Source organism: Gossypium raimondii, chromosome 10, assembly GCF_025698545.1.
Source record: "Gossypium raimondii isolate GPD5lz chromosome 10, ASM2569854v1, whole genome shotgun sequence".
In the NCBI taxonomy this organism is placed as follows: domain Eukaryota; kingdom Viridiplantae; phylum Streptophyta; class Magnoliopsida; order Malvales; family Malvaceae; genus Gossypium; species Gossypium raimondii.
In genome coordinates this window covers 10,823,712-10,839,375 of record NC_068574.1, presented here as the reverse complement: position 1 = coordinate 10,839,375, position 15,664 = coordinate 10,823,712, and the positions used below count along the sequence as shown (strand labels likewise).

The window sequence follows — 15,664 nt, the reverse complement described above, 5'->3', positions numbered from 1 at the left end:
CGTACAGAAATACAAAAAATCATGGATATATGATCATTTAATTTGGGTTTTAGGGTTGATTTGACCAAAATTCATTGCTACTATTACTAGCTAATTATGAATTTTATCAAATCAACTCTAAAATATGAATTAAACACTAATTAAAAACTTAACACCGTTACCTTCAGTACCAAACGTATAGCTTTTTCAAATATAGATATCGCATTAGACCAAAAATAGCATAAGTACCACATTAGAAAAAAAAGTATCAAACTTAGGTACCAAATTGTGTATTAAGCCTTTTTAAATGGTTAAATTTTAATTAAAGAATAACTTAACACTCATGGATATTGAGGTCGAGTTGTATTTATTAGGTTTAATTGCCCAACGATAAAAATTAAATACAAATAAATTATATGTAACTCGACATCCATGAGTGCCGATACTTTCATAAGTTAACTACAATAAAAATCAATACATTATTTTTAAAAATACATTTTTATATAAAATTTTAAGTTTTTCTCATTATTTTAAATATAAAATATTTATTTTACATCATAAAAATAAATTAAAAATAAAATCCAATTCAGTTAACTGCATTTTTAACTTCTTTTTCATTTTATGTTCAAACATCAATTCGAATCAATTTTTAGTTTCTTGGTTTTTCTTACTTGATCATACTAGAAATTGTTATTAGAAAATGTATAATAAAGTAATAAAATAGACTTTGAAGCATGAGACACTTTTCTTAAGATTTTATTAAGCCTCCAAGATACAACAAAGTCTTAAACCATCTTGATGTCTACGAAACCAACTAAAAATCCAACTAAGACAAGTGCATCTATCAATTAATGGTATAGTTATGATGAGCAAATATATCGTTTCCACGAAGACTAAAAGTACTAATAATTATTATTTTTCTATTATTTAACCGATAAATTTGAATGATTGATTAAAACTAAAATTAACTAAATTAATTAACTAAGAACGTAACAAAGAACAAATCAGGGAAATAATCAGGAAAATAATCAAGTAAACAACCAATAAACGAAACAATACCCAAGAAAGAATTCACCTAGATTTCATCTGTCATTATCAATCTAAATTATGCAACTTCTTCACTTAGTATCTTGATTTGTAGAGATCCCTAAATTATGTTAATATATCTCTTCAAGAATAAGAGCAACGACTCTAGGTTGATTAATTGAAATTTCTTTCTAATTAAAACATTTATTATCGCATTAACTCGATTTATAAATTCCCCTATTAGATTTAATTCTAATCCGATAGATTTATGTCGTCCTATTTTTAGGATTGCATGCAACTCCACTTAATTATGCTAGATCTACTCTTAAACATGGTTTATTCCTCCTCTGATTTAAGCACATCAAATATGATCAATAGTCTAGAAATATTAAACCAAGAATTAAACACACATAATTGAAAATAAGATCAAGTCTTTATTGCGTAAAATAAAAATCAAAAGACAGAATTCATCATAGGGGTCATCAGCTCCCTAGGTATTCAGAAAATTAGTTCATGTTAGCAAATAAAAATATCCAAAATATAGTATAACCACAAGAAATAAAGAAACTCATCATAATCTCCAAAAAAATCAAAAGGAAATCTTCAATCTTGATGGAAATCTGCTTCAGAATCTGCTTCAATGGTATTTTTCGAGTTGTTTTCTTGAGTATTCTATGACGGCTTGCTCATATCTTCTTATTTTTGTCATATATAGGTCTTAGAATGCCCAAAAAACCCTAAAAATCACGTTCTTCCATTGTTCGGAGTGCAATTCGCAAAATCGACATAGCTTGCCACATGGCTATATGGTAACCCATATGGCTCACACGGCCGTGTGTCCAGGCTGTGTGGAATGGTCCAACTCGTGTGGCTCTTGTAACTCGCTCCAATTTTTCAGTTTTCGCTCCTTTTGCTCCCAAATGCTCTCCTAAGTATAAAAACATAAATTTAAAGGATTAGGAGCATAAAATTTATCATTAACATCGAATAATCACCCAAAAACGCATTAAGAATGAGATTAAAACATGTTATTTTTAGCACTTATATCAAATATCCCCAGACTTAAGCGTTTGTTTATCCTCAACTTACACTCAAGTTAACTTCTCTCAATTAATTGTTTTCACTGATATTGTCTTAGTATAATTTACAGATAATCATACATTGAAAATTCACACTAAAATAATACTAAACAGCATAGACAATCCAAGTAGCAAATTTAAAGCTTTAAAATATTAGACATCTTCCCTATTTCAAAAACTACTTGAAATTCCCTACTTTTTGCGCAATACTCAAATTATTACATCAAGATTGTAAAATATATATTGTTGAAAAAAAGATTATGAAAAACATAAAAGATTATATCAATTGAAAAATCTAAGACTTAATTAGATGTGATACTAAAATTTATCCATGTTGTTCAACATATAATCTGAAAGCAATACAAAATAAGAATAGTTGTCAACAAAATAAGTCCCAAATGCATTCAACTTATTACCTAATTTCCATCATTATTGACTACCAACATCTCACATGCATGATTAAACATCTGGAAACAAATTAACCTAAATATAATCTATATTCTGTGTACTTCAATTACTGACAACCCACTCCTCCTAACCCACCTCCACCCAGTACTGCATTTCTGTACTTGTAATTAAACAATGAAACAGATTAGATATTAATTGTCATCTGTAGCTAATATATATGCCATTGCCAATCACAAATTTAAAAAATACACAAGTTTATCCATTCAAACTACATTTATTTCACATGGAAGTAGAGAAAATGGCTACAAATGTGACAGACATGGAAAACAAATTCCAACCATTTAATACGCAGGACCATCACTTTGAATGCCATATATTCCCGATGGGCTTTTGCTTATGCGAGTGGCTATCAAATTCAGCCACTTTATGGACTGCTTAAATGGAAGGGACAATAACTTAGAAATTTGCTAAAGGAACCCTACCTAGCTAATAATGGACCCTCATTGCATGTGCATGGTGTACGAGATTGATGACAAGGAGATTAAGCAGTGTAAACAATAAACCATTTAGGTTTCCATCTTATCAATAGATTAATTTGTTGTTTTAACAAATAATGCAAACACTCGAATTAATGGGAGCTACATCTTTCACTTTATTTCCTTGTCGTTAACTCCATATTATGACGTCATTCTTCTTCTTCTTTTTTCTAAAAATTACATGCATGCTAAATTTAAGTCAACATTTGCAGTATGATCACCTAGTAATTCATGATCATAATGAAATAGCTTATTTCAGGTCGTTGAAATAATATAACTATTAAAATTTGATCGTTGAATTTTTAGATCATTTTGCCTATTTGAGAATTTTATAAATAGGATTCATTTTTCCTCATTTTTTACAAGCAATAAAATGAGAGCTTTTCTCATTCTTCTTGATTCTCTCATCTTTCTTTTCATTTTTAAAAATTTTGCATCTTATTAAAATTACATTAGGAAATTCTGTTTAGAAGATTGAATTTTAAGTGAGACCCCTCCAACCTTTCTTGAGAATTGAACCTAGCGTAATTTTTCTGGCCAAATTTTTCTGACCAACTTTAACGGTTTATTTTTATCTTATTTCCTGATTCCTCATAGAAGAGCAATATCAATTGTGTTCCACCTTCTTTATTTTTGTGTACGAATATTGAAGTCCAATGTTAATTTTGGAGGGCAACGTCCACTACACGATTACACTGATCAAGACGAATTTACTTCTAAGGCAGTAATTCTTTCACGGCACAATGATTCCATCTTTTATTTACGCTTGGTTTATTTTCCAATCAGTGCTAACGAATTTATTTTGCAATCTTATTTTTTTAACAGTTACAAGTGATTGTGACCTGGTTTTAAATTTATAAACTCTTTCATTTATCATGAAGGAAAACATAAAAACACAATCATGGATTTTCCATGATGTCTTTTCATTACTTTTGTTTCACTTGAGGGAAAATTCCATACATTTTGTAAATAGTGCTGAGAAAAAGAAAATGTCAAGCAGTTATGGTAAAAACAACAACAACGCATATCATGCAAAAGGGTGTATGGATGTATGTATGTATGTATGTAAGCAAGCATGTAAAAGGCTGCAATGAAGCAAAGCTATGTTTCTTCAATTCCCTGACTAAGCCTGTCAAAGTTTGTTCATCTAATCATGGCTGTTAGAGACCGGAAAACGACTTCTTCACAAGGAATTCTAAGGCCGGCATCATGGGTAAACCCGAACTCCTCTTCAGCTCGCTGAAGCAAGATTTGAAACTCAGGGTGAGCCAACCATGATATTGGGATTATGTATCTGCTTCTGTTTTCACCAACATATATAACAAAATGGCCTTTAGGTACATCATCAGGGAGGCTTCCTTGATGACCATACCCTTCTTTCTTCCCCAAGGAACACTTTTTCATTATCTGCTTGATAGCTGTCGTTTGAGGTAGTTTATTTGATTTCTTGATACCCATGTCTTGTGATTAGAGTGAATAGTTAAGGAGGCTAAAACGTAGAGAAATGGAAAGAAAGGTGGCGAGGGAGGAAGGTAATGTAGGTATTTATATACGTGGAGGAAGCGTGGGAAGAGAGAATTCTATGTGGAAACAAAGTAATGTGGTATGTGGGAGAAATGAACAGACCGAGGATCTACGTAATGGAGATGGCTGAATATGCATGCAGGTTTCACGTTCAACTTTAGTGGGACTTAGCCTACCTGGTTGCCTCTCATATGGACAACATAGGTCCATTTTTTCCATGCTTAATTTTCCTACTTTTCCACCATTTGTCTGTCCAGATATATGACTTAGCTCCAACCAGGGCTGAGACAATTCATTAAACAGTCTCGCTTTCATGATGATTTGTTTACGCAATTGCATGTATACATCAAATAATAAAAGTACAAGTGAGATCGTTCCCATAAGCATTAGTTTTTGTGGGCTCGTCCTTTTGTTTTCGACTTAATAGTTTATCGACTATTGATTTGTTTTTTTTTTTAACTAGATTTTTATTAATAAAACTAGATCTCGTGTGCGTGTTTATTTTTTAAAATTTTTAAATAATATATTTTATAATTTTAAAATGTATATTTACTAATTAAATGAAAGTTGATATAATTTATAAACTCTATTAATTTTGAAAAATAATTGACAGACTAAAATAACATAAGGGAATTGTGAAATATTATTAAAATGAAATAATAGTAAATCTATTTGATATAAAATAATAATAATTAAAATTATGCTCTTTTTTGTGATCCAAACAAAACCTGATGATAAAATATGATTTTATATTAAAATTATGAGAAATATAAATAATACAAAATACTAATTATTAAATAAATGGTTTTCTTTATATTAATTTTTCAAATAAATATGATTCATATACCATTTGTCAAGTCGAATTTTATATTGGATTGAACCGATTTGGTTAGATGCCATTAATATTTATAAAAAGTTACTATTTAAATTTAATTATAAAATATATTTGTTAAGTTTTAATGTATAAATTAAGAATGAATAAATAATTAGATTTATAGATTAGATTACCAATATATTGATAATATCAACGTCACACATGTTATTTTTGTTAATTATAAAAGATATTGATTTAAACATTATTAATTATTATCATATTTATATATAAAATTTTATTTATTTTAATTTATTCACTGATTTTATAGATTTAGATTTTATTAATTAATTATAAATTATGTTATTTTTATTTTTAATTTTAAATATATTACCAAATTAATTAATTTCACATTAATATACCATCATATTAATTAATATTACTTTTATTATTATCATATAATAATATTAACTAATTATTATTTTAATGTTAATTTAATAATATAGTGAACAATAAAGGGATTCTCCTTAATTCAAAAGTTTATCAAAACTCACGCTTATACAAATGTACTAGCTTCTCATGTCACATGCATTGCATGTGATTTTACTTATTTAATATTTAATTAATTTTAATATTAATTTTTATTTACAATAATTAGCTAAAATAATATTTCTTATTTGAATTATTGGATATAATTAAAATATATTAACTTGCCTATTCAAATATCATAATAGAGAATTTTCAAATCATGTTTATTTTTAACATTTATTTGTTATTGATTTTAACATATTCAACATATAATATAGTTTTACTTTATATAATTAATGTAAAGTAACATTCTTCAAAATGATAACTAATATAATTAACTCTAATATTAGTTAAGTGATAATTAAGATGCTTATAATTCTATTAAAGTAATAACTCTAATTTATATCAATAAAATTAGCACAAAATTTTAAACTAATAATTTCAATTTCAATTTCAATTATAATTATAATTATCACAAATTTTTCCTATATTTTATGCTTAGACTTCTATTTAAGTAATAATACTATTTTAAAATCAGCACAATCTTTTTTAACTAATAATTGTAAATTTATATTTGACCCTAAAAACTAATAGGGATTTGAGAGAAATTTGGAAGGAAATTGAGAGCAAATTGAGATGTTGTCGAGAGAATAATAGAGAAATGATTAATTTGTGAAAAAAATGAAGGGTGAGGGGTTTTTATAGTGTTTTTTTGACCGTTGGGGGTTCACCAATGGTCAAAAATAGCCATTGCACTGTTCACGTGCGGGGAAAACGAGTCCCCAAGGACGCACTGACGTGGCAGAAAACCGCGTCCACGTCAGCGCGCTTTCTGTCAACATGGACAAAGCGTGCCCTTGAGGACGCGTTTTGTTGCCACGTCAGCAGATAGCGCGCAGATGTGGACGCGTTTTCTCGGTATGGGCCTATTCCGGTAAATAATTATTTTCCGGGCCCATTTTGGTAAATTTTTAAAAAGTAGGACTTTTTTTGTAATTTGCCCCAGAACTTCTACAAAATTATAAATATTTTTAGATGTATAATTATCACAATTTGTATTTTACTTCAACTTTTTTAACTAATAATTCTAAATTAAATATTATATTTATTTTTAAATATAAATTTAGTGATATGATAAAAAAAACGTTCTCATCGGTTCAAAAAAATTCAAACTCGTGCTTTTATATAGATTATAGGTTCTATTTTATTGAAAAAAAACTAAATAAATAGGTAATAGAAGTAAATTCTCAAAGTAGTAAATCAAATTATGCACTTGAACTCTTCATTAAACTAATATAATTAATTATCTCTCCTTCAATTATTTAATCACTTAATAGCAAATGTAAAATTTAATTGCATTAAGTGAAGGAAAATCTAGATATATTCTTATCTTAAACACGAATTGACTTATTTTAGGTCTTAAGTCCCTCAGATAAATTAAGATTACTAAATTGGTGCCATTGTGATTCCATGTAAATTAGAAGAAAAAAGGTGATGGAAAACCAAAGAAAATAAGAGGTTTTACTCTTGTTGTACAGTTTCATTGTCCATTTATTCCTTGAAAAGGAATGTTGCACACACGCATTTCAACCAAACTATAAAAATACTAACCCCAAACCTCATTTAATCCATATTATGATAAATTTATCAATTTTATTACTTTTGGTATGAACAAGAGGGTTTAGTAGATTTGAATCCAGTTTTTTAATCATTTTATCTAAAAATATTTTTAAAACTTTTAATATTAAATTGATAGATTTTGTAAATGTTGAAGGTTAATTTTATTGAATTTTTAAACTTTAATATCAAATTGAGGGTTAAATTTATTATTAGGCTAATAAATAAAAGTCAAGTCAATTTTCTCTGACAATTAATGGAAGAGTGATTAAAATATTTAATTTTAAAAATTAATTGTTGGATGATTAAAGCATAGTCAAGTGACTATTTTTGTAGTTTACCAAATTTTATTTCCCACCCAAAGGCATGAAAATTGGGATGAAGAACTTGTTTAAACTGTAGTAATAATTTATCAATGATAATATTTCGCGTAATTGGGTTTTATGAACGATGCCTTACTTTTTTAAAATAAATTTGTGTGTATTACACAAAGTGTGTAATTGTTGGTTATGATTATTAGATATGACATAACTTTTACATACTAAACTATTAAAATAGTCACTTCTGTTTGCCTTAGGTTACATTTTAGTCACTTATGTTTGAAATGTTACGTTTTAGTCACTTACGTTATTGTGTTGTAACATTTTAGTCACTGAGTCGTTAATTATCGACAATGGTGCGGTAAGTTGTTGTGGCACATTAAATCATCATTTCAAACGAAAATTTTAGGTTAAATTCTACAATTGGTCCCTATATTTTTTCATTTTCAACAATTTAAAATTTTTTTTTATGTTCTTCAAACTTTTTTTTTCATTCTCTTATGCTTCTCCCTCTATTTTCCTCCCTTTTTCATTTCTTTTAACATAGTTTTTCTATGCTTTCCACAAGCTCGTCTCACTCGAAAAAAATTAAATTGTTCAAAAAAAACATAGAAAAACTACGTTGAAAGAAATGGAGAAGGGAGGAAAACAAAGGGAGAAGCATAAGAGAATGGAAAAGAAAGAAAGTTAAAAAAACATAAAAGAAAAAAATTAAATTGCTCCAAACGAAAAAATATGGGGACCGATTGTATAAATTAACCTAGAATTTTTGTTTGAAATGATGATTTAACGTGCCACATCAGTTTACTGTTACACCGTTAACAGAAACTAACGGCTCAGTGACTAAAATGTTACAACGTGATAACATAAGTGACTAAAACGTAACATTTCAAACATAAGTGACTAAAATGTAACTTGAGCCAAACAAAAGTGACTATTTTGGTAGTTTACCCATTAAAAAACTATTTGTTTAGAGATTTGCAGCGCTGGGTTTTTCGAAGATGAAGGTCGACAGTTAGTTTTGGAGATGCCTATCATTTTTACCTCCATTTGGTCTCCAAAGTTCCTTTCCTCTTGATCTGTCAGAGTGCATACGCAAGGATAATATGGGGCGCTGCCGCGGAGAGATCTGATTGGGTTTTCATCGGAATTGAAGGAAGGTGCTGTTATTTGTTTTAATGGTGTCTGTTCGTTTGCTGGTGTTTTTCTTTGAAAAAGTTTGTTCATTTGTTTTGTTTTTGGTAATGGATTGAGACGTGGGATGTAGTGAAACATTTAACACCACCATTTTCTTTGATTTATAATGAAAATTTATTTTTTTAAAAATGATTTGTTTAGACATTAATGTGAAGTAAGAATGGTTTAAAATAAAAAAAGATTAGGAGATAACGAAACATGATTAATTCCTAAAAATAAGAACATTGGGATGGTTATCTAGATTGATAATATATCGGATTGAGCTTAAATTAAACTCATTCGAAATCTGTCTTTAAATTTATTTATCATTCTAAATATGTGTTTGACTAACGTGTATAACACCTCCATATATCAGTACTACTCACTGCCCTGATCTTGTGACAAGGTTGACGCTGAAGCCATAGTTTTTGAGTCGAGAATCTTGATAACCTTGCAATGCATGGTGATATTTGAGCCGAGAAAAGATGGGCCTGTACCCTGAAGCCTAAAGAAAGCCCACATAAGCAAGCACCTTACAACAATAGAGGCTTAATTTTAATCCCAAGGAAGAGTAGAAATTAGCCTGATGGCCCTCATCTCTCTCGGTCTTTAGGCCCTGCCCTGTCTGACGAAGAACTTTCTTTCACCACATTCTTTGATATTTGTTGCGCTCCATCGATCCCAACTCCCAAGACTTTCACAATTTGCAGCAATTTTCATTTTTCAAATTTCTACAGGGTGCCCCCGACCTCCCCTCTTACTTTCTCCTGCTTCCCAAGCAACAAGCTCTTATTACTCTTTTGATTTGTACATAAACAAACGATTAATAGGGGAGGGGAAGGAATGGGAGAAGGGAGAGAAGGAGACTGGGAGTGCAGTGTATGCAAGAACAGGAACTATGCCTTTAGATCCTTCTGTAACAGATGTAAGCAGCCTCGTCTTCTCGTTGACACCAAAACTCCTGCTGATTCCAAATGGCTTCCTCGTATTGGTGATTGGATCTGCACTGGTCAGTTTATACTTCTTTCTCTTTTTTTGGGCTTTTTTTCCTTATTATTTCCTCTTATTACTCATGTTGGTTAATTCAATTATTCAATTTAAGACTATACATCAAAAGTTGGGTTCTGGAGTTTATCTGTGTTATTAGCTTTGATAATAGTTGGAATTTCATTAGCTGAGATAGAACAAAGGGCATGTCAAAATTCCATATTTCCTTTGCCTAATTAAAGATTACGATGGGTTGTCTTTAAACAATGACTTGGGGAGAGTTTATTGAACTTTTTTCTGCTTTACTTATGTTAATTCGCGGTAAAACAGCTGGTTTTATGGTAATTGTTGACAGAGTTGCCATTTCGAAAGCATAACTTTTGGCCGTTGTATGTTTATGAATGTAACATGTTAGATGAAATATAGTGATATGTGCTTTGCGAAGTTGAGGTTAGGAAATCAGTATCAATTAGGTTGAGTGGTTTGTGTTTTTTGTATGTTTACTTTGGTATGGGATGAACTGGTTGGTGTGCGTGTGCTTGGCTTCCTTGTCCTCTTCGTGGCTGCATTGTGGGTTGGGGTGTGTGTGGCAATGGATCAATAGCTTGCACTAACAACAATTATGCATCAAGAGAGAAGTGCAAAAAGTGCGGGCAACCAAAGGAGATTGCAGCAATGCCAGCAATTGCAATGCCTGGAGCTTCTCTCCCAACCTATTCACATTATTTTGCAAGGGCCCTAGGAGCACTGGAGCAAAAGATGAATGTTGGATTTGTAGGCAGTGGTGCTCCCCAACAGTTCCTTCCTTTGAGTTCCAATTGGTCTGTGGGAGGGGCTGATAATTGTGGACTTCAGTCAGCACCAACATGGCCTGTTGCTGGAAACCAATCTCCTGGGGCATATGCAAATCCTGGTAATCAGCCCCTTTCTGTTCCAAAGGGATGGCGAAATGGTGACTGGATTTGCAACTGTGGCTTCCATAATTACTCTTCACGTTCACAGGTCTTATCTTGCTGCCTAAACTGGATTCAGCTTTCTTCTTTTTACTCATTACGAACTCTACAAAATATTCCATGTTATTTTTCTGATCCAATCGGCTGTTTTTGCAGTGCAAAAATTGCAATGCATCCATACCACCAGGTACATTCATTTGCTTTGTTTTGCTTTTAATGCTTATATTCTGATATGATGGTTTTTTTTTTCTACTACTAGTAACTTAGTCTTTGCCTCTTTCTCATTTTCCTTTTTCGGGTTATATAGCACTTGGAACTAAGCGATTAGCATCTGAAGAATTTGTACATGATTGGGATCATAAAAGATTAAATTTAGGAAATGTAAGTAATCAGTTCTGTTGTGGCATTTATAATTATTGTTATTTTCCAGCAGGGTTTTAATTTTTTAAGTACTGAACTACTGTGTCCCCTTTTTTGGGTTTTCAGGGCAAGGACGAACAACTGTATCCTGGATTTGACCAAATGGTAGGAGCCACCAGTGACCCAAAACCTGGAGCATATCCTTCCTATCCCAGTATAAATCCTGCTGTGGCTTCAAATTGGCCAGCACCCATTCCGTTTCCTCCTCAAGCTGCAACAACTCTTCTTGGAAAAGGGTAATTTTTTATTATGTTGACCCCTTATTACATGCTTGTTGTATATCTTGGACAAAGTGATTCATTTCATGAGTTAGATGATACTTAACTCCTTTGTCAACATATGGCAATGATATTTTTTTTCCAGTCCTTAATCTTGTTAGATATTGTAAATGATTTTTAGCTACTGGAACTGGTCCTGAAATCGGTGTTGTTTGCTTCTAGATTGCTATTTAAAGTTCTCTTGCCTCTTATTGGTTGTAGGCTTGAATGTAGTATCCAATCAGGTTTATGTTCCGTTTTTTGCATCTAGATGCTGAGTCATATGTCTAGCAAATATGATATTTTTCATGAGATTCGGAGGATTGCTTTTTAAAGCTACAAATTTTTGAACATCGTTTATCAGCGCAAAACAATGGCGTAGTGGAGATTGGATGTGTGCAAAATGCAACAATCACAATTATGCATCTCGAGCTCAATGCAACAGGTCAGTAGCTAAGTAGTGGCTTTTACATGCTGAATTATGCGAGGATTGTGGTCAGCAGAAATATGATGTGATTGATGTGCCTTATATCCATCAATAATTTGATCACTTGATGTCTGAAGTGATTTAGTATTAGAAATAAAAACTGCTTAATATTATATATGGTTGCCTGCATAAGATTATGGAATTTTTCTTTGTTCTATTAGTGGGTTCTAGTACATTAGCTACTTAAATTATTGCATGTAATATGTATGATAATTGTGGAAATTTTGATTTCTGAAGACGTTGTCTTCACTGCATCTCTGCAAGAGCAGGGGTGAGTCCATACCATGGGAGTATAACAACAAATAGGTTGACAGTTTGACATTGCGGACTTCCCTTAAAGGAAGATGTTTCACTTTATTTTGGAGAAAACTCACCGGTCGGTGTTTACTTTTCCTTCTACAGGTGTAAGACTCAGAGAGAGACAGTGACTTAGCTGGTAAATGCTGCAGTGTTGCCATTTAATGCCAGTTTTGATTCATAAGAATTTTTCTAGCACAGTGCGCAGGTTCTCTCCCTCTCTCTCTCTTGTACAACAAAAAACCAAAAGCTGTAGATTTGGTTTGATTAGTTATGATACCGATTATGAGTTTTGAATTGACAATGGTGGAGAGCTTTATATAACTTCTCTATAATACTAAATTGTATAATTTGGCTAGTATTTCTTGTATAAAATGTTGAAAACCTTGTGGTGTATATGCATCTGATGTGTTGGACTGAGATCTAACTGCCATGGCAGCTTTCTATTTATTTCTTTGTTTATCTGGTAGCAATTTTGAATGGTTTTCACATGCTAGTAGTTATGATATTCTCTTTTCCATCCCAATAATGTTGCTATTGAATCTCGGATCCAATTAAAGGACTTATCATTGCAGAGTACTCAAACAAAAACAGCAACAACAAAACTAGACGTCAGATATTTAGTGTAAGAACATGGAATCATGTATATCCTCCATTCCTCAGAAATTCTCTTATTGATTATGTCTTCATCAATGCTGTTGAGTCCTGTTATTCTCATTCTGACTTCTTTAATTATTTGCATGGCCTGCCTGTTGTTAATCTTTCAGTAGAAAAGAGTCACTTGTTTCTGTCTTGCCGAAGGTGTGGTATATGGAGGCCGCTTAAGCAATTTGCAAGACTACGGAAATAAAAGTTGTCTTTGAGCTGGTGTATGGCCCAATGGATCCCTCTCTACCATTCTACTACCCTCCTCAGTAATCCCCAAAGCTGCAACATTTGCCGTCCTATGATTTTTTTAATTTTTATTTGGGGAATATCTGCAGCTCCAGAAGATGTGGTTCCTTGACGCCAAGTCTTGTCTACTTAACATGCTTAGGGATATAGAGAGTGCACCAAACAAATCGATGGCACCCCACCTCCTGAAATTTAGGTGTAAGAGCTTCCCAAGCTGTAGCTGTAGAAGAGGTGTACCCAGGTACACTTCAGATGACTCCTTGCTCAAACCTGATCAAGAACGATGTGACTATTCCCTTCATGTTAAGTAATTGCCTCATGCTCCACACAGATCTCTTCCTTTCAACACATGGGATTGGGGCCATCCTATCTACAATGATCCAAATATCATGAAAAAGGCTCATAAGTGCTTGAGAATGCATGGCGGCTCAAGAGCATCCTTTGATTCTGGTTCGCCAATCCACTTGTTTGTTCCTTCCAGGAGAAACTAGAGCATAGGTAAATAACAAGTGCCTGCACCAATAATTATGTAGGTTGAAAAGAATAAGACCGAATCAGTTGTAGGCTGTCCAACTAGTGACCGATCCTTGGTTACTACGGTAGCGTATGGAAAGAGTGCCAAGTTTGAATTCAGTAGCTTGTAGGTCTCTTTGCTGGATACGTGAGTAAAAACTCACTTTGGGTGTTGTTGGGTTGTTGCCAAATAGGTGCTAAAACAAATCTGCAATGAACTCTATACTCACAGCACAGAATCTAGGCTGCCTTTGGTGAAGATTAAAACATCATCTGCAAAACGTAAATCCGTCACTCTCTACATTTGGAACATACTTTGTTATCTGCAGCAACGACTTCTCAATCTTGAAATACATTTTTACTGGTATTTTAATAATATAAAATTGTGACTTACCACAATGAAAATATGCATTAACATTCTATAATGAAAAGCTAGACGTCTTTAATTATGATTTGGAGTTTCTTATTGTTGTAATTAACTATTTTGAATAATATTATTTTACCTTAATAAAAAAATACTCTCTCAAATGAATAAATAAAAGATAAATAAGCAATGGAGAGGGTTCCATTCCATTGCAGACAACGGCCATCGAATCGACCTATACGGTATACACCATTACCTACGAATTCTCATCCGCAAATCTTCAAAAGGCTACCCCTACAGGTATCCACCTCCATTCCCTCCTTCCACTATTATTACTATTTTTCTTTTTGTCTTGTTCAATGTTTTTTTTACATTTTCTTTTTATAATTTCCATTCTTTCTTTACCAGCAAAAATGGGTAATTTTCTCATGATTGTTCTTTCGTCTTAGTAAGCTATTATTTGATGATTTTTACGTTTTCTTTTTATAATTTCCATTCTTTCTTTACCTGCAAATGTGGGTAATTTTAGGTTCTTCTAATGGTTGTTCTCTTGTGTTAGTATGCTTTTTTCGTTTTTCTTATAATTTTTTTTATTATACCTCCTCCATAACACACCTGCATATGTCACCCTTGAGCATCATTAGCAGCACGTCATAAGTACCTACGACCCTTCTAAACAGGCGAAGTCAGAATTTTATTTTTGGTAATCGGAATTAAATTATATATTTTTACAATAGTAAAAATATAATTTTATCATTTTAATAGTCTATACTTTTATAATTTTTAAAGGATTAAATCAAATTTTTATTATTTTTAAGGAGACTAAAGTATAATTTTACCATTATTAATTTAAAATTTTATAAACTACAAAAGGTCTAAATGAATTTTTTTTCATTTTAGGAGAATTGAAACTCCTGTCAGTTCCCTTGAATTCGCCACTACTTTAATCATGATTGGACAATCATTGATTGTAAAGTCACTCTACATTGCCATATCATCAATCTATAAAGTTATATATTTTCTCTATAATGAAATAAGATGTGATTTTGCAGCAAACATGTTACTTACACGTGGTATTTTATATATAACCCTTCTCACCTCAATAGGAAGAGCATATAGATAATATTTTAATCAAAGTGATTGAAATTGATTTTATATATTTAATTATTTAATTTCAAATAAATTAATGTAAAGATAAAATCTTGGGACCTTAATGTCTTAGGTGTAACTTTCACATTGTATAAATTATATGTAGGTTATCTTTTGATTTATTTTAACTTAAATTTCATCATGTGTAGATTCTCTCGCTTGGATATATTTTAAATATTTTTACTTAAATTGCATTATGTGCGAATCTTTTCTACTTTTGATATGAATTTTAATAGCATGTGAATTTTATTTTTAAATACATGTAAATTTAAGTTTAAATAAAATAATGAAATTACATATTTAAATAACACAAATTTGTTAACTTTAAAATTTTAGAAG

The 15,664-nt window shown here is 31.4% G+C and overlaps 2 protein-coding genes across 5 annotated transcripts; one reads left to right on the top strand and one right to left on the bottom strand.

Annotated features, from left to right (window-relative positions):
• Positions 1-3,916: 3,916 nt before the first annotated feature.
• On the bottom strand, positions 3,917-4,569 carry LOC105775060 (auxin-responsive protein SAUR50). The gene has a single exon (XM_012597601.2). It carries the CDS (start codon positions 4,484-4,486, stop codon positions 4,172-4,174), a length of 315 nt encoding a protein of 104 aa, XP_012453055.1. The 5' UTR covers positions 4,487-4,569; the 3' UTR covers positions 3,917-4,171.
• A 5,029-nt stretch (positions 4,570-9,598) lies between these two features.
• LOC105777329 (uncharacterized) lies at positions 9,599-14,256 on the top strand. Of its 4 annotated transcripts, XR_008189972.1 has the most exons (10): positions 9,599-10,013; positions 10,596-10,993; positions 11,101-11,131; positions 11,252-11,325; positions 11,431-11,600; positions 11,986-12,066; positions 12,511-12,613; positions 12,981-13,030; positions 13,173-13,540; positions 13,631-14,255. XR_008189972.1 is itself a non-coding variant. In XM_012600547.2 (7 exons), exons 1-7 carry the CDS (start codon positions 9,848-9,850, stop codon positions 12,539-12,541), a joined length of 951 nt encoding a protein of 316 aa, XP_012456001.1. In that variant the 5' UTR covers positions 9,599-9,847; the 3' UTR covers positions 12,542-12,825. The 4 variants fall into 4 exon arrangements, 1 of the variants encoding a protein (XP_012456001.1); XR_008189970.1 differs by having other exon boundaries at positions 13,173-14,256; XR_008189971.1 differs by having other exon boundaries at positions 12,981-13,048; positions 13,173-14,256.
• The last annotated feature ends 1,408 nt before the right edge of the window (positions 14,257-15,664 follow it).

Coding starts and splice junctions, on each gene's coding strand:
- LOC105775060 (XM_012597601.2), bottom strand. CDS start 4,486: ATGGGTATCAAGAAATCAAATAAACTACCTCAAACGACAGCTATCAAG.
- LOC105777329 (XM_012600547.2), top strand. CDS start 9,848: ATGGGAGAAGGGAGAGAAGGAGACTGGGAGTGCAGTGTATGCAAGAAC. Junction 10,014..10,595: donor TGGTGATTGGATCTGCACTG/GTCAGTTTATAC, acceptor ATGGATCAATAG/CTTGCACTAACAACAATTAT. Junction 12,067..12,510: donor TCTCGAGCTCAATGCAACAG/GTCAGTAGCTAA, acceptor TTCCTTCTACAG/GTGTAAGACTCAGAGAGAGA.